General features: G+C 35.8%; 1 protein-coding gene across 6 annotated transcripts; it reads left to right on the plus strand.

Annotated features, from left to right (window-relative positions):
- Nucleotides 1-4,685: 4,685 nt before the first annotated feature.
- LOC145034347 (DExH-box ATP-dependent RNA helicase DExH12-like) lies at nucleotides 4,686-12,511 on the plus strand. Of its 6 annotated transcripts, none has more exons than XR_013678037.1 (7): nucleotides 4,686-4,837; nucleotides 4,937-5,006; nucleotides 5,200-8,206; nucleotides 8,286-8,675; nucleotides 8,770-11,972; nucleotides 12,051-12,155; nucleotides 12,247-12,511. XR_013678037.1 is itself a non-coding variant. In XM_078982736.1 (6 exons), the coding sequence occupies exons 3-5, from the start codon at nucleotides 5,231-5,233 to the stop codon at nucleotides 11,962-11,964; spliced, it is 6,561 nt and encodes a 2,186-aa protein (XP_078838862.1). In that variant the 5' UTR covers nucleotides 4,686-4,837; nucleotides 4,937-5,006; nucleotides 5,200-5,230; the 3' UTR covers nucleotides 11,965-11,972; nucleotides 12,051-12,199. The 6 variants fall into 6 exon arrangements, 1 of the variants encoding a protein (XP_078838862.1); XR_013678034.1 differs by having other exon boundaries at nucleotides 12,051-12,107; nucleotides 12,201-12,511; XR_013678038.1 differs by having other exon boundaries at nucleotides 12,051-12,103; nucleotides 12,201-12,511.
- The last annotated feature ends 9,565 nt before the right edge of the window (nucleotides 12,512-22,076 follow it).

A 22,076-nucleotide genomic window follows, 5' to 3' on the forward strand; every position in this document is an offset into this window, starting at 1 on the left:
GTAGCGCCCTCAAACCAAACTCCTGGAAGTTGTAGCCGAAAAATTATTAAAGGAGTACGGTTTAGTCGTTGACCTAAAATAAACGAAAAACCACTACGACTACTACAAGTGAAAGTATTAAGTTTGGGTGAAACTCAAAAGCAAAACTAAAAATATATATTATCCTTTAACAAATAAATTTAATTTGATTGACGAACAATGGGAGACGGAGACGAAGATAATATATGCTCATATAATTTTAAAACTAGTAGTACAGATATTATTATTTTCTTTTAATGGTTTGATAATTTCAAAATTTTAAACAATTGAACAAGATTGTAGGAGATTTGAAATATGTGCCTCTCATTTTCACTGATATGTATACCCAATTATTTGAAGGGTCAACCTTTACCGTCTTTTATAGTTGGGGTCATCTTCTACACTCCCTCGTCCTACTCCTGAATACACCGAGCATGACTTTGATGAGGTTCAATGCACCCAAACGGAAATCCCCAACTCAACCCAACACGTAGTTGCAAATGAAGAATCCTCCGGACATTAAAAAAATAAGAGAGTATATGGAAACAAAAGAGTTGGTGGAAATTTGAGAAACCCAATGGCACTAGAAGTTGAGGAGGAAATCATCAAGTCTGCAAGGATGCATGTGGAACAACATCAAAGAAGTGAACACAATCAAAGAAGTCAACTTGATAAGGACATATATGCATGTATGAAGAAATTGGCAAAAATAGGATGCATATAAGAAGATAAAAGACACAATACTGCTTTTTTAATATTTGCTGAAAGTATCGATGTTAGGAAAGTTTGGTTACAACTTACGCTTACTACTTGTGACTCGTGGGCGAGAAGTGTAGGAATGAAGTTTGGTTACCTTTGATGACTTTTTAGATGTTATATTTGATTACTTTTACTAGTTATTTGTTGCATGACATTTGGATGTTAGGTTTGATGGCTTTTTGTATGACTTTTGTTATGTTACGTTTAATGACTTTTATATGCATGCCTTTTGTTATTGGATAGTTTTTGGTGCATCACTTTTTGCTATTGGATAGTTTTTGGTGGTGCATGACTTTTGTTATTAGAAAAATATTTTGCTTGTTATTTACTTTATATTTGACATGTTATAAATAATTTGGTTGTTATTTATTTTATATTTGACATGTTATATATAATTGTTTTTTTACAAGTCAAGTATGATTTCTAATGGTGAAGTTTTAGTTTTTCTTTTACATGTGTTGTATTGGTTGACGTTAAACCGACCAAAGCTAAAAAAATTCATAAAATAAGAGATAACGATTCAAGCGGGTATGCATATACATAAGATTTGATACACGGGGACCCTACATAATGTTATGATATGATGCATCTTGCACAAGAGACATTTGTATTATTATGCAATCATTTTACGTAAATAAGTTGGTTGCAAGCTAGTAGGACAATAAACATTGAAGAGAATATGACTATGTTTTTACATGTTATAAGACATAATGAACGTTTTCGAGCAGTTAAAGGAAGATTTCATCACTCAACACAAACCATTCATCAATTTTTCATGAGGTCCTAAATGCCATGATGTGTTTTGCAAAAGGAATTATAATACCAACAATTCCTAATCCAACAAGACATGCCTCGGAATGACAAAGACAGTTAAAAACTATATTTTCCAGAGCAGTATGTGCATTAGATGGAACTCTTGTACATGTAGTTGTGCCCGTTGATCAACAAATGCGGTATAGGAGAAGAGGAAAAAGTGAATGTTATCAAAATGTATTAGAAATTTGTGATTTTGATATGATATTCACATTTGTATGAGCTGGATGAGAGGGCATAACATATGATTCAAGAGTTTTGAAAGAAGTTGCATTCAATCTGACTACTGGATTTCCATTTCCTTCACCAGGTTTCTAATCTTTATATAAGTTTATCTATATTCTTTATATAAATTTTAGGTAGAATTTCGTATATGCCCTTCCTAAACATGTAAATATCGTATTTACCTGACCTAAACTCTAAATATCATATTTGTCCTTCTTAATGTTTTTTAATATTATACATACCCAAATATATATATTTTTGATTATTTTTATCATTTAATAATTCTTTTTTATATTTTTAAATCATTATAATTAAAAGAAAAAGTGGATGGACCATAATGCCCTTGGTTCTAAATTCCAATACAACACACGTTCACATCAGATTACGAACGATCGCTGCTTCCATATTCACGTTTTTTGCAGCCTGTTACTACTTCATTCCAATAGCAACCTCTTAATCGCATCTGTTGATTGTTGTCGCACACACACATTAGGTATACGATCCAACCCTAATCCTATTTTCAACCATAATCCTACTTCCCAAAAATCAATCTGTTGGTGTAGTGTATGATCCTCACGAACATTGTTGTCCACTTCAATAATATTTGAGCCAGCCAACAGCTATATAACAAGTCCAAAAGTCACAATGGGAGTGATACCCAACTCTATGACAATCCCACGGTTGAAAGACAGAATAACACACATCCAATAAAAAGGATTTGCACGTGTTATTGAATGGATGACATAGAGAGGAAGCTAACTGGCACATCAGGAAGATGAAAAGAGAGATCACAGTTTATATAACATTATTTATGAAGGGATTTCTATTGATATCAACTCCAATTGAATTAGACCACCATCATCTTCCTCACAAAAAAGACCTGTAAATTTAATGCATCTCATGGATTTCTCTTGATATCAACTCCAACGCATAAATATATAAAAGTACAAATATCATACAGAAGAACTTTTAAAAGAATTAGGTAAGACTGAAAGGGGAAAGCACATTCAAGAACACAAGAGACTAAGGATTTGAAACCTCACCTGTCTCAGGGGGGCTGGTGTTAGGAAGATAGCTACCAATTGTTTTCCTATAGATTTCACATGTAGAAAAATGAATTAGCCGCTCCTTATTATCAGAAAAGTATTTAACATGAAAACAACAGTATAAATCTTAAAATGCAGTTGTAGAATTGGTCTTAATGTTCCTAACCATTCAATGAATACACAATTATTTTCAAGTCCCTCGTCACCTCATCTACTTTCCTTTAGCTTCTTATTTCATTTAGCCTGCAAGCATACACCAAAGACATTAAAATCGATCTTTGACTAGTTTTAATTAAAACTCCATTGAGAGTTGTGTTCTTAGAATCATCAACTTTTGATTCAATTTTGCAGAAAGTTTAATAATTTGTGTATTCAATTCCATAGAAATTTGAAATTTATATCTTTTCCTTTTTAGAAATTGTTCCTAGTAGATGGGTGCCGATAAGGCTGACGGAAAACCCCAACAAGGGCTTCGAGCTTGCCGGAGATGTCGCTCCTTAGTGGCCATCGAAGGTAGAATTTCGTTGAAACCATCACCTATTCGGTTTCTCTAGGAGGCGAATAGAGGTTCCCGGCCGATCGACAGCGACACACATGGTATTGGGGATTTAGGGGCGGGAGAAATAAGACCAATGCATCCGCTTAGTCAAAAGGGATTTAAGATTTAGGGGCATTATGGTCCATTCATTTTTTTCTTTTAATTATAGTGATTTGAGAATATAAAAAAAGAACTATTAAATGTTAAAAATAATTAAAAAATAGATTTGGGTATATATGATATTAAAAAATATTAATAATGACAAATACGATATTTAGAGTTTAGGTCGGGCAAATACGATATTTACATGTTTAGCAAGGGCATATATGAAATTCTCCCTATGTTTTATTATCTATATTCTTTATATAATAAATGTCACTTACCTACATATAAGTTTTATTATCTAATCAAAGTTGTGACACCGCATATACCAACACTTGCGGGTTCATGGCTCCTTGCCGTGACACTAGGTATTGATTAGTAGAATTTCGAGGACGTCGACCTTTAACTAAAGAAGAAAGGTTCGATCATGCTCATGCACAACTTAGAAATGTTATTGAGCGTGCTTATTGTGTATTGAAGGCTAGATTCCTAATCTTAAAACAAACGACTCATTATCATTTTCAGATACAAAGAGACATAGTCATTGCTTGTGTCACGATCTATAATTTTATAACGAAATATAATATCCAAGATGAGTTATTTGCAAATTTTGAAGAGAACGTTATGGTTAATCATGATGTGCATGGTGGAGGAATTAAGGACGAAAACACACAAAATATAGAATGAGGTTAAGAAGTCGTTGAATATATGACTACTTTGCGTGAACAAATTGCTAATAAACAACTTTCGCCCGATTTACTTTAGAGCTGTATGCAAATTAATATGTTATTTTCAATTTCAGTATGTTTCTATTTGGATTTTAATTGATTTATATTTAGTTACTTTATAAGACAAATTGTATTTGAATTTTTAAATGATTATTGTGTAATTTTGATTCTATATGTTTTTATAATTATTCAACAACTTCATCCATCACAAAATAGAATAACATGGTGTTATGGTCATCTTTTATCATTTAGCACAGTCAGTCAGATGTGCAATCAAACAACATGATTTATTTTCCGATCACAAAAATTTTCCGGATAAAACTTCTTCTAAAACATTTTCATAAAAAGACCTATGTGGGTTTGTGGGTTTATGGAAAATTAAGCGAGATCTTTTTGGGCCTTTTAGGCTTAGCCCACCCGCATCCGCATGAGAAGCAAATACGATCAGTCCAGACTTGCCGGTGCATTTGAACGCTCACTCCCAAACCGCCTCGCAGTCGATCCTCCTCACAAACTCACGCCGTGTGATATAAATCTCCAAACATCTCTTCAAAACTTGTAGTTTCCATTCCAATCTCGCCGCTCAAGGATTTTATATCCGGATACTGGTATGTTTTCATCCCCTTTGGTTCTTCTAGTCCATCTCATACTTGGTTCCTTCTGGTTCAAAACTAAAACCCTAGTTTTATTTACTGTCGTGTTTATAGGTTTTTTCTAGCGTGGTTTCGTTGAATGGAATCGAGACCTGGTTTGTACAACTATTTGTCGATTTATAAGGTTTATTGAATTGGATACTTGTTCATTTGCCTAAGGACTTTTTCAGATTTTGCTTTTTTTTGTGGTAATTTATTTTTGTATACCGGTTTATCGGTGGATGTAGAGTTTATCTCCCTGAGGAGTTGTATATTTATCATGACAGTAGGTTTATTATGCTTGATTGACTGATTCGATTTGATTTTGGTGATTGTAGGGTTTGTCGAACTAGACTTGGTTGATTAGAGATGGCACATTTAGGTGGTGGTGCTGAGGCGCATGCCCGGTTTAAACAGTATGAATACAGAGCCAACTCGAGCCTTGTGTTGACAACTGATTCTCGGCCAAGAGATACGCATGAGCCAACTGGGGAGCCTGAGTCTTTGTATGGGAAGATAGACCCCAAGAGTTTTGGTGACCGTGCTTACAGAGGGAGACCTGCAGAGTTGGATGAGAAAATCACCAAGTCCAAGAAGAAGAAGGAACGTGAACCATCATCACTTGCTTCTGCTGAAGCTGGGAATAACAGACAGAGCAAGAGGCGGCGTCTTCAAGAAGAGAGTGTCCTTACATCAACAGAGGAAGGTGTTTATCAGCCAAAGACGAAAGAAACTCGAGCTGCATATGAGGCAATGCTTAGTGTCATACAGACACAATTGGGTGGTCAGCCTTTGAATATTGTCAGTGGTGCTGCAGATGAGATATTGGCTGTGCTGAAGAATGATACTTTGAAGAACCCGGACAAGAAGAAGGATATTGAGAAATTGCTAAACCCTATACCGAGCCAGGTGTTTGACCAGTTAGTCTCTATTGGGAGGCTTATAACAGATTTTCAAGATGCAGGCGGTGATGCTGCTGGTTCTAATGCTGCAAATGGTGAAGATGCTCTTGATGATGATGTTGGTGTAGCTGTTGAATTTGAAGAGAATGAAGAGGATGATGAAGAGAGCGATCTTGATATTGTACAGGAAGATGATGACGAGGAAGAAGATGATGTTTTGGACAGAGATGGGAACAATGCTATGCAAATGGGTGGGGGTATGGATGATGACGACTCACAAGAAGCTAATGAGGGTATGACGCTTAATGTACAGGACATTGATGCTTATTGGCTTCAGAGGAAGATCTCCCAGGCTTATGAGCAGCAGATTGATCCACAGCAAAGCCAGAAGCTTGCTGAAGAGGTACTGAAGATTCTTGAAGAAGGTGATGACCGTGAAGTCGAAACGAAGCTATTGGTGCATCTTCAGTTTGATAAGTTCAGTCTGATAAAGTACCTTTTGAGGAACAGACTGAAGATTGTGTGGTGTACCCGTCTTGCAAGGGCTGAAGATCAAGAACAAAGGAAGCAAATTGAAGAACAAATGATGGGACTGGGGCCTGATTTGGCTGCAATATTGGAACAACTGCATGCCACAAGGGCAACAGCAAAAGAGAGGCAGAAGAACTTGGAGAAAAGCATAAGAGAAGAAGCAAGGCGGTTGAAGGATGAGAGTGGTGGTGGAAATGGTGATCGTGGTCGAAGGGATGTTGTTGACAGGGATGCTGAGAACGGTTGGTTAAATGGTCAAAGACAGTTGCTTGATCTTGAGAGCATTGCGTTTCAGCAAGGTGGACTTTTGATGGCAAATAAGAAGTGTGAGCTTCCTTTAGGCTCTTACAGAAATCACAGCAAGGGGTACGAAGAGGTTCATGTGCCAGCATTGAAACCCAAACCACTTGCTCCTGATGAGAAGCTTGTAAAGATCTCTACCATGCCAAGCTGGGCACAACCAGCTTTTGAGGGGATGAATCAGTTAAATAGGGTTCAGAGTAAAGTTTATGAGACAGCTCTGTTCAAAGCAGACAATCTTTTACTCTGTGCCCCCACTGGAGCAGGGAAGACCAATGTTGCTATGCTCACAATTCTGCAACAGATAGGTTTGCATATGAATGAGGATGGTACGTTCAACCACAATGACTACAAGATTGTCTATGTGGCACCAATGAAAGCCCTTGTTGCTGAAGTTGTTGGTAACCTGTCCAATCGTTTGAAGCACTATGGTGTCACTGTGATGGAGTTGAGTGGAGATCAGTCTTTGACCCGTCAACAAATTGAAGAAACACAAATCATTGTCACCACTCCAGAAAAATGGGATATTATCACTAGAAAATCCGGAGATCGGACTTACACTCAACTTGTTAAGCTTCTAATTATTGATGAAATTCATCTTCTGCATGATAACAGAGGACCTGTTCTGGAGAGTATTGTGGCAAGAACTGTTAGACAAATTGAGACCACAAAGGAACATATTCGGTTGGTTGGGCTATCTGCAACACTTCCCAATTATGATGATGTTGCGTTATTTATGCGAGTTGACTTGGAGAAAGGCCTGTTTCATTTTGACAATAGTTACAGACCTTGTCCACTTGCTCAACAATATATTGGAATCACAGTAAAGAAGCCATTGCAGAGATTTCAGTTGATGAATGATATTTGTTATGAAAAGGTGATTGGAGTGGCTGGAAAGCATCAGGTGCTTATATTTGTGCATTCACGGAAAGAGACAACAAAGACTGCACGGGCAATTAGAGACACAGCTCTTGCGAATGACACCCTGGGGATCTTTTTGAAAGAAGATAGTGCAAGTCGTGAAATTCTCCATGAACATACTGAGCTGGTGAAAAGCAATGATCTTAAGGATCTGTTGCCTTATGGTCTTGCAATTCACAATGCAGGAATGGCTAGGGCTGATCGTCAACTTGTTGAGGAACTGTTTGCTGATGGACACATTCAAGTACTTGTTTCAACCGCTACTCTTGCATGGGGTGTGAACTTGCCAGCCCACACTGTGATTATCAAAGGAACCCAGATTTATAATCCAGAAAAAGGAGCCTGGACAGAGCTTAGTCCTCTAGATGTCATGCAGATGTTAGGTCGTGCAGGGAGGCCACAGTTTGATACTTATGGTGAAGGAATCATTATAACTGGACACAGTGAGCTGCAGTACTATCTTTCCTTGATGAATCAACAGCTTCCTATTGAAAGTCAATTTGTGTCCAAATTGGCTGATCAGTTGAATGCAGAAATAGTCCTTGGAACCGTGCAGAATGCAAAAGAAGCCCTCAATTGGCTTGGTTACACTTATTTATACATTCGTATGGTGCGCAACCCTACACTTTATGGTTTATCAGCCGATGCTCTGACAAGAGATCTTTTACTTGTGGATAGGAGAGCCGATCTGGTATGTTTTTTTACCCCACATTAATATTTCTTCTGCAACAATACTGTCTAAAAATACTGCTATTTACTGTTTCTTGCAGGTCCATTCTGCAGCTACAATACTGGATAAAAACAATCTGGTGAAGTATGATAGAAAAAGTGGGTATTTTCAGGTTACTGATTTGGGTCGAATCGCAAGTTACTACTACATAACTCATGGAACGATTGCTACTTACAATGAGCATTTGAAGCCCACCATGAGTGATATTGAGCTTTGCAGATTATTTTCACTGAGTGAGGAGTTCAAATATGTAACAGTAAGACAAGATGAGAAGATGGAACTTGCAAAGCTTTTGGACCGTGTTCCTATTCCCATCAAGGAAAGTTTGGAAGAACCCAGTGCAAAGATCAATGTCCTACTCCAGGCATATATTTCTCAGTTAAAGCTTGAAGGACTTTCTTTGACATCTGACATGGTGTTCATAACTCAGGTTAGTTTTATCTCTTACATATTTATCAATGTTTCTTTCTTTCTACTCCCATGATATTCTTTTTTCTAACTTTAGTTACACTTTGATTCTGCAGAGTGCGGGACGTCTTATGCGTGCTCTTTTTGAGATTGTATTGAAAAGAGGGTGGGCCCAGTTAGCCGAGAAAGCCTTGAACTTGTGCAAAATGATTAACAAGAGGATCTGGAGCGTACAAACCCCTTTACGTCAATTTCACGGGATTAAAAATGACATATTGATGAAACTGGAGAAGAAGGATTTGGCATGGGAAAGGTATTATGATCTGTCATCACAGGAGCTGGGAGAGCTTGTTCGAGCCCCTAAATTGGGGAGAAATCTTCACAAGTGCATTCACCAATTCCCAAAACTTAATCTTGCAGCACATGTTCAACCAATCACCCGCACCATCTTGAGGGTGGAACTCACTATCACTCCAGATTTTCAGTGGGAAGACAGGATTCATGGGTATGTGGAGCCGTTTTGGGTGATTGTAGAAGATAATGATGGAGAATACATACTCCATAATGAGTATTTCTTGTTGAAGAAACAATACATTGACGAGGACCACACTTTGAGTTTCACAGTCCCGATTTATGAACCTTTGCCACCTCAGTACTTTATTAAGGTTGTCTCGGACAGATGGCTTGGATCCCTGTCTGTTTTGCCCGTTTCTTTCCGCCACCTAATCTTACCGGAGAAGTACCCTCCACCAACGGAGCTGCTGGACTTGCAGCCACTTCCTGTGACTGCATTGAGAAATCCGTTATACGAAGCACTTTATCACGAATTTAAACACTTTAACCCTGTCCAAACCCAAGTCTTCACAGTACTTTACAACACTGATGACAATGTGTTGGTTGCTGCTCCAACTGGCAGCGGGAAGACCATATGTGCAGAGTTTGCAGTTTTAAGGAACCATCAGAAAGTTTCAGAGGGTGTCATGCGTGCTGTTTACATTGCTCCTGTCGAAGCACTTGCCAAGGAGCGTTATAACGAATGGAAAAAGAAATTCGGAGATGGTCTTGGGCTGAGGGTGTGTGAGTTGACTGGGGAAACAGCCACAGATTTGAAGCTTCTTGAAAAAGGGCAGGTGATAATCAGCACTCCTGATAGATGGGATGCTTTGTCTCGTAGATGGAAGCAGCGAAAGCATATTCAGCAAGTAAGTCTTTTTATTGTTGATGAGTTGCATTTGATTGGGGGTCAAGGTGGGCCAGTGTTGGAGGTGATTGTCTCTAGGATGAGATACATTGCTAGTCAAGGTCATAACATTCGAATAGTGGCACTATCCACTTCACTTGCTAATGCCAAAGATTTAGGGGAATGGATTGGGGCCACATCACATGGTCTTTTCAATTTCCCACCAGGTGTTAGACCTGTACCTTTGGAAATCCATATTCAAGGTATAGACATAGCTAATTTTGAAGCCAGAATGCAGGCCATGAGCAAGCCTACTTACACTGCTATTGTCCAACATGCCAAGAATGGAAAACCAGCCATCGTCTTTGTTCCCACAAGGAAACACGCGCGGTTAACAGCTGTGGATCTGATGACATACTCGAGTGCTGAAAGTACATATGAGAATGGAGAGAAGCCTTTGTTCTTACTTCAATCTGAAAATGAGATAAGCCCATTTATTGAGAGGATTAAAGAACCCATGTTGAAGGAAACTCTGGTATATGGTGTTGGATATCTGCATGAGGGTCTAACAACAACTGACCAAGATATAGTCAGGACACTGTTTGAAACTGGTTGTATTCAGGTATGTGTGATGAGTGGTACCATGTGTTGGGGGGTTTCTCTTCGTGCTCATTTGGTGGTGGTTATGGGAACACAGTACTATGATGGCCGGGAAAACGCACACACTGATTATCCAGTTACTGATCTTCTTCAGATGATGGGCCATGCAAGTCGGCCTCTTGTGGACAATTCTGGTAAATGTGTCATTTTTTGTCATGCACCACGTAAGGAATACTACAAGAAGTTCTTATTCGAAGCATTCCCAGTTGAAAGCCATCTGCATCACCACCTACATGATAATCTGAATGCTGAGGTGGTTGTTGAAGTGATTGCCAACAAGCAAGATGCTGTTGATTATCTGACCTGGACATTCATGTACAGGAGGCTAACACAGAACCCGAATTACTACAATCTTCAAGGTGTGAGTCAAAGGCATCTCTCGGATCACCTGTCTGAACTTGTGGAGAACACTTTAAGCGATTTGGAAGCGAGTAAATGTGTTACGATTGAAGATGATTATGATCTTTCCCCTTTGAATCTTGGTATGATTGCTTCTTATTATTACATCAGCTACACTACAATAGAACGGTTCAGTTCTTCTTTGACCACCAAGACAAAGTTGAAGGGGCTTTTGGAGATTCTGGCTTCTGCTTCAGAGTATGAACAACTTCCGGTACGCCCTGGAGAAGAGGAATTGATACGCAGGTTGATCCATCATCAGAGGTTTTCTTTTGAGAACCCGAAATACGCGGACCCACACGTGAAGGCGAATGCACTGCTTCAAGCTCACTTTGCTAGACAAACGGTTGGTGGGAATCTGGGTTCTGACCAGCAAGAAGTGGTGCTATCTGCAAGCAGGTTGCTTCAGGCCATGGTTGATGTTATTTCAAGCAACGGATGGCTTAGCTTGGCTCTTCTGGCCATGGAAGTGAGCCAGATGGTGACACAAGGCATGTGGGAGAGAGACTCTGTTCTGTTACAGCTGCCTCATTTTACAAAAGATCTAGCCAAGAGATGCCAAGAAAACCCTGGAAGGAGCATCGAGACTGTGTTTGACTTGGTGGAAATGGAGGACGATGAGAGAAGGGAGCTCTTACAGATGTCGGATCCTCAGCTCATGGATATCGCAAAGTTCTGCAACCGTTTTCCTAATATTGATTTGTCGTATGATGTGGTGGATGGTGACAACATTAGGGCTGGAGAGGAGTTCACTATGGTGGTGACTCTTGAAAGGGATTTGGAGGGTAGGACCGAGGTGGGACCGGTGGATGCCCCGAGGTATCCGAAAGGGAAAGAGGAGGGGTGGTGGTTGGTGGTTGGTGACACAAAGAGCAACCAGTTGCTTGCAATCAAGAGGGTTTCGTTGCAGAGGAAGGCCAAGGTGAAGCTTGATAACATCACTGCCCCGAGTGATGCTTTAGGGAAGAAGAGCTTTACTCTGTATTTCATGTGCGACTCTTACATGGGGTGCGATCAGGAGTATACTTTCTCTGTTGATGTTAAAGCAGGAACAGCGGAAGAGAATGAATGATTTGATTTGTAAGTTTGATGTTTTTGTGTTGATGTATTTTTCTAATGATTTGATTACTGAAACTGTTATGTTTTGGAAATTTGCAGAGCAGAGCAGTCAGGTCTTAGGGGTTCTCTGGTGAAATGGTATTATAGGAGGAGTGGGTACTTTCTCCATCTTTTTGGTGATGACAATGATGTATTAATTATCTGGTAAACATTTTTAATGTTAAAGTTATACTTAAAATTTGGTTTCAGGTGAAGGATTCTGATTCTTGTATCTTTACTTACACTTGGGTGGCAGGAGGTTCTACTGATAATGTAGTTAGTTCATAGTTGTATTGACTGCTGAGACTAGCGTGTAACTGTCTTGTCATATTTTTTGTTGCTTCTTCAAAGCATAAAACATAATTTATGGTTTAGGAATGAAATGTTATGACCTTACCTTACCTTAGTTTTGGGATAATGATCTTTCTGGGTTTTTAGAACAGGCAGGTTGAGGTTGTATTATTATCAAACTACAACAATTTACTTTTAAAATATGTCATGGAATGGGATTTTTCTTTAAAGAGTCAAATTTCCAGCAACTTAATCAAGAGTACTCTGGTCTTTAACTGCCGGAACATCTACATGTTTTGTGCATTTATCATTGTCACCATCCTCTGCATGCATGCATGTTTTCTTTAGGAGTTGTGCAACTCAAGAGTAATCAATCAGTTTTTCTCGACTAATGCCTGGCTTTTCGTCTTGCTCTCCAAAATGAATGTTTTGTATGCAAAGACAAAACCACTTTCCGAAATGAATGTTTTGCATCCTAATTCAACTGCTTTTAGCAATAAAGTGTGAATCCTCTTATCCAGTAAACTCCTCTTTTGCCTCCTCAAGAGTCGGATTTGGCCATATCCCGCTTAATCCCTCCTTCATGATCCCAACTCTATGTGTATTTTGCTTGTACGAACCTGCAATTTATAAAATTTATTACTTTTTAATCACCTTAGAAAAAAACATTTGTTTTTCATGCACACAATCTTATTTTAAAAACAAATTTAAAAGAATACAAGGACCAAGATCAAATAAGAAGGGAAAGGCTGGAGTTGCCCATGATGAGATAGATGCTCAATTAGTCATAATAAGATGAGGGAGAGGCTCGGCTTGGCTCCTCGTTTTCTATGTTCTGTCCTTTGAGCAGGCTGGCAGGAAGCAAACAGTATATCCAGATGTTTGTATACGCATCTGTATGTATGAGACAACAGCTAAACATCTGAAACTTCCATTGAAGATCAATTACATGGCTACTCGATATAAGTCAACTCATCTGGATTGAACTTTGGAAGTTGGCCATCTTTGAGGCCAGGGTCTTGATTAGTCTCACTCAGAAATCAACTCACTCAGAAGTTGGGCTGCACCTATAGGCTGTAGCAAGAACACTTGCCTCCCTTTTCTATATGGCATTAGGACACTAGCATGGCATGAGGTACGCTGGTGAGGAGCGGCCTATATGTTTGAGAATCCTTGATGGTAATTTTACAAATAGTTCCTCTTGGTTAACCTAGTCAATGTTGGGCCAGCAAAAGAACATGATTGTTTTGGTGTAGTACCATTCATTTAATCGGCATCACACCTACGTTTGGAATTATCTATTTATATCAACATGTTGATATAAAGATATACTTAGTGGGTCTAGCCTTTAAAAACGTCATCAATGGAACATATTTTTAGTCCGTGCACCACGGTCCGCAAACATTGCACCATAGCTGCTTGAGCACCGCTGACCTTGTGCTCGAATACCATAGACCTTATATGTGAACACAGCCTTCATGCAACCACAAATGTCAAATGGAAGACCATAATACACAACTCAACATTGTATTCATTTGTGGAGCATCTTTTAACAGTTTTCACTACTATCGCTAACGAAAATTACCGACATACTTACTCCATCGGTAATAACCCACAAATATGCCACTAGTTTCCTAGAAGTATAAGAACCCTAATTTATATAACCATTTTTATGGATTAATTGCATAGCTCATTATGTAGGCAAAACTATGGCCAATACCCATTGTTTGCCAACAGATTTCAAAATTCATGGATAAAACTAAAATGCTACCTTATTATGGTAACCTGTGTGTAAGGTATTAGCAACGTATGCCTACATCCATGCATAATACTAAAATAATATCTAATTTAAAAAATATTGTGTATGAATAAATAAATTTGTTATTAGTAGTAGGAAGTTTATGATTTATTATTAGGGTTAGCGTTATAAAAGTTCATACTCCATAAGTTTGCATCTAAAATGCTACCTTATGCAAGATTTTTTTTTGTTACTAATTTGTCATTAACTTTGTAAAAATCTTTTAAAGTTTTAACATTAAAGGGTTACCATCTGCCTATGTTGCAGTAACCGACGATTTGGCATGCATATGTGATGTGTTTAGCTGATGTGGCGTGTTGACTTAGTTTGCAACAACATTCTATTAAAAAAGGCTAAAACAAAAAAAAAGAGGTGGAGGGGGGATGTATTTTATAATTTGTATATTATTTTATTTGTTGGTATTTATCGTTATCGGTAGAACACATGTCATGCATCGCTAGGTTACATGTTAGGTATCTAGAATATGACATACAGTTTGTAAGATGTAATATAAAGTGTGTAACCCTCAATAGACTATATTGTAAATATGTTTGTCGTTTTGCAATCATACAATTGCAATTCAATTATCTAACCGACTCTCTTGAGCCTACAAACAGGGTCTTTGCCCGTATGGAATAAACACGAGTTTTTTGAGTGTCTAAGACTTGAGTTGATTTCAAAGTTTTCTTCCTTTGTTGAAATAGTTTGTCTATTTTTGAATAGCATAGCCCTTTATTGAAATAGTTTGTCTATCTCTGAATAGCAAAGCCCTATTCAACCTATACGAATAATTAATCTAAACAATCCATCATCAAGATCATCCTGATGCATCATTCAGGTATAATCCATCACAATTGGTATGAATATTCATCACTAAGATATCATTCATCGTTTCATGAATGTATGTTAATCATGCATCATCATAAATATTATTATGAATATGAATATTCATCGTTACGAATTATCATGCATATTACTTGTCATAATTATCATAAAATTTAATAGTCATAATAAACTCTACTATCACTATCATTTTTAAAACTATAAATCTTTATCGTAACTTTAATTCAAAACACAACTAAATTATTGTTATTATAGAATTATAATCATGAGTTTTTTAAGATTAAATATTAGTAAACACGATTATTTTTTTTTTTTCGTAAAACACAAACAATCTAAAAAATTTCTCTTGGATTTAAAAATAGACTCTAACATATTGATAATTAATTGCATATCTAATATTGAAGCAATACATATAATAGATAATAGTATAAATGGGAAACAAGAACAAATAAAAAATCATGAAGATAACATAACAAGATTAATTTGTTAAATATGTCTCGAGAAATAAAAAAATCACCAATAATTATTAATAACGAAGAAAATGAATCTAGATACACTTTTGATGCTCTAATTAATAAAAATAATATTAATAAAGATGCTATAAGAAAATCAAAATTTACACTATCAGAAAAACGTAATTTTAGAAATAACTCATTAAGAATTTTTTTTTCTATAAAAAATATTATATACTATGAAAAAATTATAGGAGAAAAACCAATACCCATAGAATCAACTAAAGGAAATATCATTATACCTATAATAAATAAACAACAAATTAAAAACACATTATCTAATATTAAAGAAGTAGATAGAGTAAAAATTGCTTATATTCATATATCAACTATTCAAGTAATTTTAAAAAGTACTTTTAGTGACTTACATACACCATTAGAATTAGAAATCAGAGATGATCGTATAATTAATAATCAAGAAAGTATTATTGCAAAAGGAAAATATAATTTAATTGAAGGAAAAATAAAATTTAATATTAATATTCAACTAGGATTAAGTTTTAAAGATAAAAATTTAAGTAAGAGTATTACCGTACGATATAATTATTAAGACTTATTTATGTTAAAAATTAATCATTCATTTACTATTACATATCAAATAAATTATGCATTAACAAACTCACATTATAGTAGTACGCTTAAACTCAAGATAGAATTTATATAGATAAATTATTTACTCCTTTATTATCCCTTGATTGATCAATTATGACTAATAATAGAATATTTAACGAAGCTAATTTTCAACCAATAATAACTACTCCGTTAATAAAAAGAAATCCAATTATAGAACCTCCAATTTCAACCATAATATGTAGATCCTCCATCTCGAAATGTCAACCTACATCTACTGAAAATCAAAATGAAAAATTAGAAGATATTAAAGAAATGATTAGATCATTTAGTTTAAGAATATGAGAGAATCATCTAGTAATTCCTTAAAATATTTTAAAACATTTGAAGGTCCGTATCAAAATACAAAACCATACATACCAGATAAAGAAATGATTATAGAAATAACGCAAAATTTACCACATTGAACAACATATAATATTGGTTTTAGTTCTGAAGAAGATAAACCAATAGGAGATAAATTAAATATAATTATTCAAAAATTAAATAATATTATAGAAATTGAAAGTTTACTTGTATTAAAACAAATTCCTAAATGATTACAAAATCTAACTTAATAGAAAATATTACTTGAAAAATATTTAAAAATAAAAACTATTAAAGAAAATCACTTACTATTAAACGACATTTCACATGGTAAAAATAAATAAAGTTATGAACAATAAAACTCAAGTATATTGTAATTTCGATAATATATATAAATTTAATTTACTTAAACAATTATGGAAAAATTTAGAGAATTCCACAAAACATTTAAAAGAAAAAGAATCTGAAGTACACGAATTAATTTCTAGAAACAAGAATTATACTGCATATACTTTATCATATGAAGAAAATTATTTATTAAGATTGCAATAAAAAATGAAGAGTATAGTAATCAATTAAAAAAAGATATCTCGATTACAAGAAACAATTAAGAAATACAAAAAATCAAAAATCGTAATTTAAAAACAATACACAATGTTTCAACCATCCTAACAAAAACAACTTGTTAATTTGAAAACTTTACTTGAAAAAGGACTCATTCGACCTAACACGAGTCCTCGTTCTATACCTACATTCTATGTAGAAAATAATGAGATAAAATGTGGGAAACGAAGAATGGTAATTAATTATAAAAAGATGAACGTTGCTACTATAGGAGACTCATATAAATTACCACGAAAAGAATATATTTTGGAAAAATTAAAAGGAAATACACATTTTAGTACATTTGATGCAAAATCCGGATATTGGTAATTACGCTTACATGTCCTCCTCAGAAGTATTATGAATGAAATGTCTTTCCATTCGGTTTAGAGCAGACACCAACAATATACCAACGATTTATGGATGAAACCTTAAATGGTTTAGATCATATATGTCTTGCATACATTGACGATATAATTGTTTTTACAAAAAGAAATGAACAAACACATATCGATGCAATTATCAAAGTTTTACATAGAATAAAAGAAAAAGATTTAGTTTTATCAAAAAAGAAATCAATTTTTTTTAATCCACAGTTGAATATCTTGGTTTAAAAATTAGAGAAAATAGTCAAGTATCTTTAACAGACAACATACAAGAAAAATTAAATATGTTTCTTGATAAACTTGAAAATAGAAAACAAATACAACAATTTCTTGGATATTTAAATTATATTGTAGAGCAAGGATTTTTGAAAAATTTAGCAAAAGAAAGAAAAGTTTTACAAAAGAAAATATCAGAAAAAATACTTTGGTCTTGGACCAATATAGATACTATTTTGCTACAAAATATAAAACAAAAAATTCAAGTTCTCCCTACATTATATAATGCAAAAATCGCCAATTTTTTAATTGTAGAAACAGATGCATCATAAGACATTTGGTTAGGTTGCCTAAAAGCAATAATACATGGAAAAATATTATTAGGATTAGATAATGAGGGAAACCTTATATCTGACCCATCAAAAGTATACAATGAAAAAGCATACAGTGATATGAAAATACCATCCGAAGTATACATTGAAAAAACATACATTGCTATGAAAATATCACCAAAAGCATACCATAATAAAGTATGCGGTGATATGAATATATCACCAAAGCATAAATTGATATGAAAATTCTCATATCATCATTTAAAATATTAAAAACAAACAAATATGAGCACACATTAAGGTACCCAATAGGCGTAAATATTCAGACAACAGATATATTGACATGGAAGCAATCATGAAGCAAATACAACACCAGCTCAAACAGAAACAGGAGCAAAAAGCATCATTAGTTAGACAACTTGAAGTAGTCAAATGTGAAGAAGAACAACTACAACAAACATTACAAATTTTATCATCTTATTCAGCACTTAAAGAAGAAGCAACTAGCAGCTCAACAACGAAGCAACCAAAAGAAGAAATTCAAGAAATATCATCCGATGATAATCCACCGCACACATAAAAACAACCTATTACACCCAGTACAGAAGAATATCCACCACTTCAATCCGAACATAAAAACATAAGAAATGCTATGTGATTTTCAACGAAGAAAACAAAGGAATCTATGACGATTTGGGAATTGCCAATTCATATATTATTGGAAAAAATGTCATTCACAAAAGTTACAAAACAAAAAATGAAGCAGAAGCCGCATACAACGAAGCGTACAAAGCAGTCATAAAAGATAATGTCCAATGTTCAAAAACAGTTCTCCTTACACCACAAAAACCCATATCCGACTTTACTCCACAAAAACCTGTATCCATCCCTAAATATCTTAACCAAATAAATGTAAAGATTGCCCTTGAATCCATTACATCAAGTAAAGAAAAAGAAGCTATGAAAAAGCCATCTGCTAAAAAATTTGCTAGATTATGGGACAACCTCATTTCATACACCGAAGGCGATTGTTTGATTGACTTTTACCTAGTAGCCAGGCGACCAGGCCCTAAAGTAATATTCTTAGCAGGCCTCACTGACCCCATGACCTTATGGGACTATTTCAACAATGGATTCATAGACACTATCTATCTTGATGGAACAAATTTACATTTCATTAGCAAATTCCCATCAGCTGTTCAAACAATAATCAGAAGCTACAAAACACGATTTGAAAAACAAGAAAGAGGATTATTTATCAAGATGCATTCAAGTTACCCAATTTTTGATGAAGATTCTCAATTACTAGTTCCAAGCACCACTTTTGCAAATATGGGAATAAGCAACGACTCAAAACCAACAAGAGATGACCCACCTCATGAAGTACCTACACAAGACCATCTAATTTTTGCATTAGCCGGGGTTTACCTCGCATAATCAAGAACAAGCAATTGAAAGGACCAAAAATCTAGAATTAGAATCAATTATGTCAGTAAAACATTCATTGATTATTCCCTTCAAGATAATGAAATTACAACCGATGCACTCAGAGCCATTGAAAGATTCGACTGTTCGAAAATTTCTCTCATCACCTAGTCGAATTGACAGTAGAACTTAAAAAAAATCTATAAACACGTGATGCATGTCCCACGACACAATTGTATTGTGAAGAGAATACAAAAGAAATGATGGGTTTTGAGCAAAAGAACATTCCTATGTGCACATGCAAAACCCTAAAGCTTTGGATCTAGGTTTCCTTATTATACATGAAAATTTATCCAAAGCTTGTAAACACTAATCTATCATACTATAAAAATCAAAATCTACATCTAATACAAGTTTAGATGATACCTTTTGATAGTAGCAAGAATCTTCAACTTCAAGAGCTTAGTATCACAAGTGTAATACCTCTAATGGATTAAAAACACCAAGACAAGAAGATGATTGAGAAGAGAAAGAATGGGGGCATAGTTTCGGATATAGGAACTCTAGGGTTTCTTGGGGTATCCGAAATCTGAAGCCTTAGGGGTCCTTAAATAGCTGAGCTGCTAGGGTTTTAGTCAAAACCCTTATTGGATAGCTTAGGCCCTAAGCAGCTCCAATAACCTTCTGGAATAGGGCCCTTGGATGATTTCAGGGTGGGCTTCCACCTCAAATTCATCCACCCCCGTAGTCCACAAGATTCATAGCCCAAAGTCAATTATCTTATAATTGACAATTCCAGTCTCCTTTATTTAATTAATCTCTTTTAGCCACAAAATTAATTCTTAATTAGTTCTTGGCCAATATCAATTAAACAATATGATTTCTCTTTTAATATGTTATTCATATAATATATTAATAAACCATAATAACCTCTCTCTCTCTCTCCATAAATCATCCTGTCCAGTTGCTTTGGTGAAGGCAACCCAAAAGAACTATGCAACAACCGGGTCAAGTACATACCAAATATAGTTATGGACTTAGACACTAATCCAAAAGTCTCCCACTTAGATAAGTCTAATAACTATAAATGCAAGTACGACATGAGGATCCGATTAGCAATCATAGCTCTCAAAAGCTGTTGTCGAACTCTGATCTTATCAGTAACCTGTCTTTTAGATAAGGGATCGTATAGTCATCCGTTCTCAAGATATCATACGGACACTTACATGGAGCATAGTCAAAACTTATTGTCCAGCTGTTCGTTTCTCAATCTCAGATTTGTCTAACGTAGAACTTAATTGAACACATCAACTCAGTTCTGACTAGGACCGACACATAAGTCAAACCAAATCATCGAGGGGCCCATATATCGCTTTTACCCTCTTAGGATAAAAGGAATAGATAAACTTTGACTTATATGCATTTACCATTCACTCATCAAATCATGCACAACAATTCATTTTATAACATCAAGTTACTGATGCGTTTACACACTATCAATGCACAACCAACTTGCAAACAATAAACCATATATCTAGGTTGCAAAACCATAAGATTTTATTAGCTTGCGATCACTCGTGATAAATTCCATAAAGTGATGCCATCAAGCATGGGTTTAATCCAATGCTCAAATATTATTTCATAAGCACTCATGAATGTTGCAACAAACTTTTTCTATGTCTAATACACTTTTAGACAATCTACAAACCAATTCATGACAGTCTACATTCATACCTACTTCCAAAGTATAAGCGACTGTTGACTGTTCGAATAATCTTATTATTCAGGAAGTCAAAACATGCAAAGTGAAACAATAGGTAAATAATTAACACAAGACAGTAACTTTACTCATAAATAATACTCCTTTATTTAATCAATAAATGTTAATCACAATTTATCTATTACACGTTTCGAAACTATCTAATCTAAAATAATATTGTCCTTCAGCCCAAAGATCCTAGAGTGCTGCAAGTGCTTAACCCTACACAGTCCCTTCGTAAGGGGATCTGCTTGGTTATCCTTTGACGATACCCTCTTTACTACGAGGAGTCCCTCTTCTACCCGATGTCTAATAAAGTGATATTTCTTGTTGATATGTCAAGATCTGCCATGATCCCTCGGTTCCTTGGCCAAGGCAACCGCTCCTTCATTATCACAGAAAATCTCCATAGGCTCCTTTATGGATGGCACAACTCCAAGGTCTCCGATGAAGTTCTTCAATCATATCGCCTCCTTTGGCGCTTTGCTTGCTACTATGTACTATGATTCACACGTTGAATAAGCTATGGTCTCCTGCTTGGAACTTTTCCAAGTCACTGCTCCTCCATTCATGGTAAAGACCTAGCCTGACTGAGAACGGTAGTTGTCTCGGTAAGTCTGAAAACTGGCATCACTATACCCTCACACCCTTAAGTCCTCACTCCCACCGAGGATTAGAAACCATTACTTGGTCCTACGAAGGTACTTAAGAATGATCTTGACTCTGGTCCAATGTGCTCCGCCAGGGTTCCCTTCATATTTGGTGTCCATGCTTAAAGCGAAGGCCACATTAGGGCGAGTACAAGTCATATCATACATGATCGAGCCAAATGCGGAAACGTAATGTACTCGACTCATCTCTGCTATCTCGACTTCTGTGCTCGGGCTTTGAGTCTTACTCAACTTGACAATGCTTTGGATTGGTAACTCCCCTTTCTTGGAATTCTCCATACTAAAACGTTTTATTACCTTGTCCAAGTAAGTAT

Source organism: Lactuca saligna, chromosome 3, assembly GCF_052625555.1.
Source record: "Lactuca saligna cultivar CGN05327 chromosome 3, ASM5262555v1, whole genome shotgun sequence".
NCBI lineage: Eukaryota > Viridiplantae > Streptophyta > Magnoliopsida > Asterales > Asteraceae > Lactuca > Lactuca saligna.

Excerpts from the sequence above, each read along its gene's own strand:
- LOC145034347 (XM_078982736.1), top strand. The coding sequence starts at position 5,231 with ATGGCACATTTAGGTGGTGGTGCTGAGGCGCATGCCCGGTTTAAACAG. Across the intron at positions 8,207-8,285 it reads TGGATAGGAGAGCCGATCTG|GTCCATTCTGCAGCTACAAT; the intron begins GTATGTTTTTTT and ends TGTTTCTTGCAG. Across the intron at positions 8,676-8,769 it reads ACATGGTGTTCATAACTCAG|AGTGCGGGACGTCTTATGCG; the intron begins GTTAGTTTTATC and ends TTGATTCTGCAG.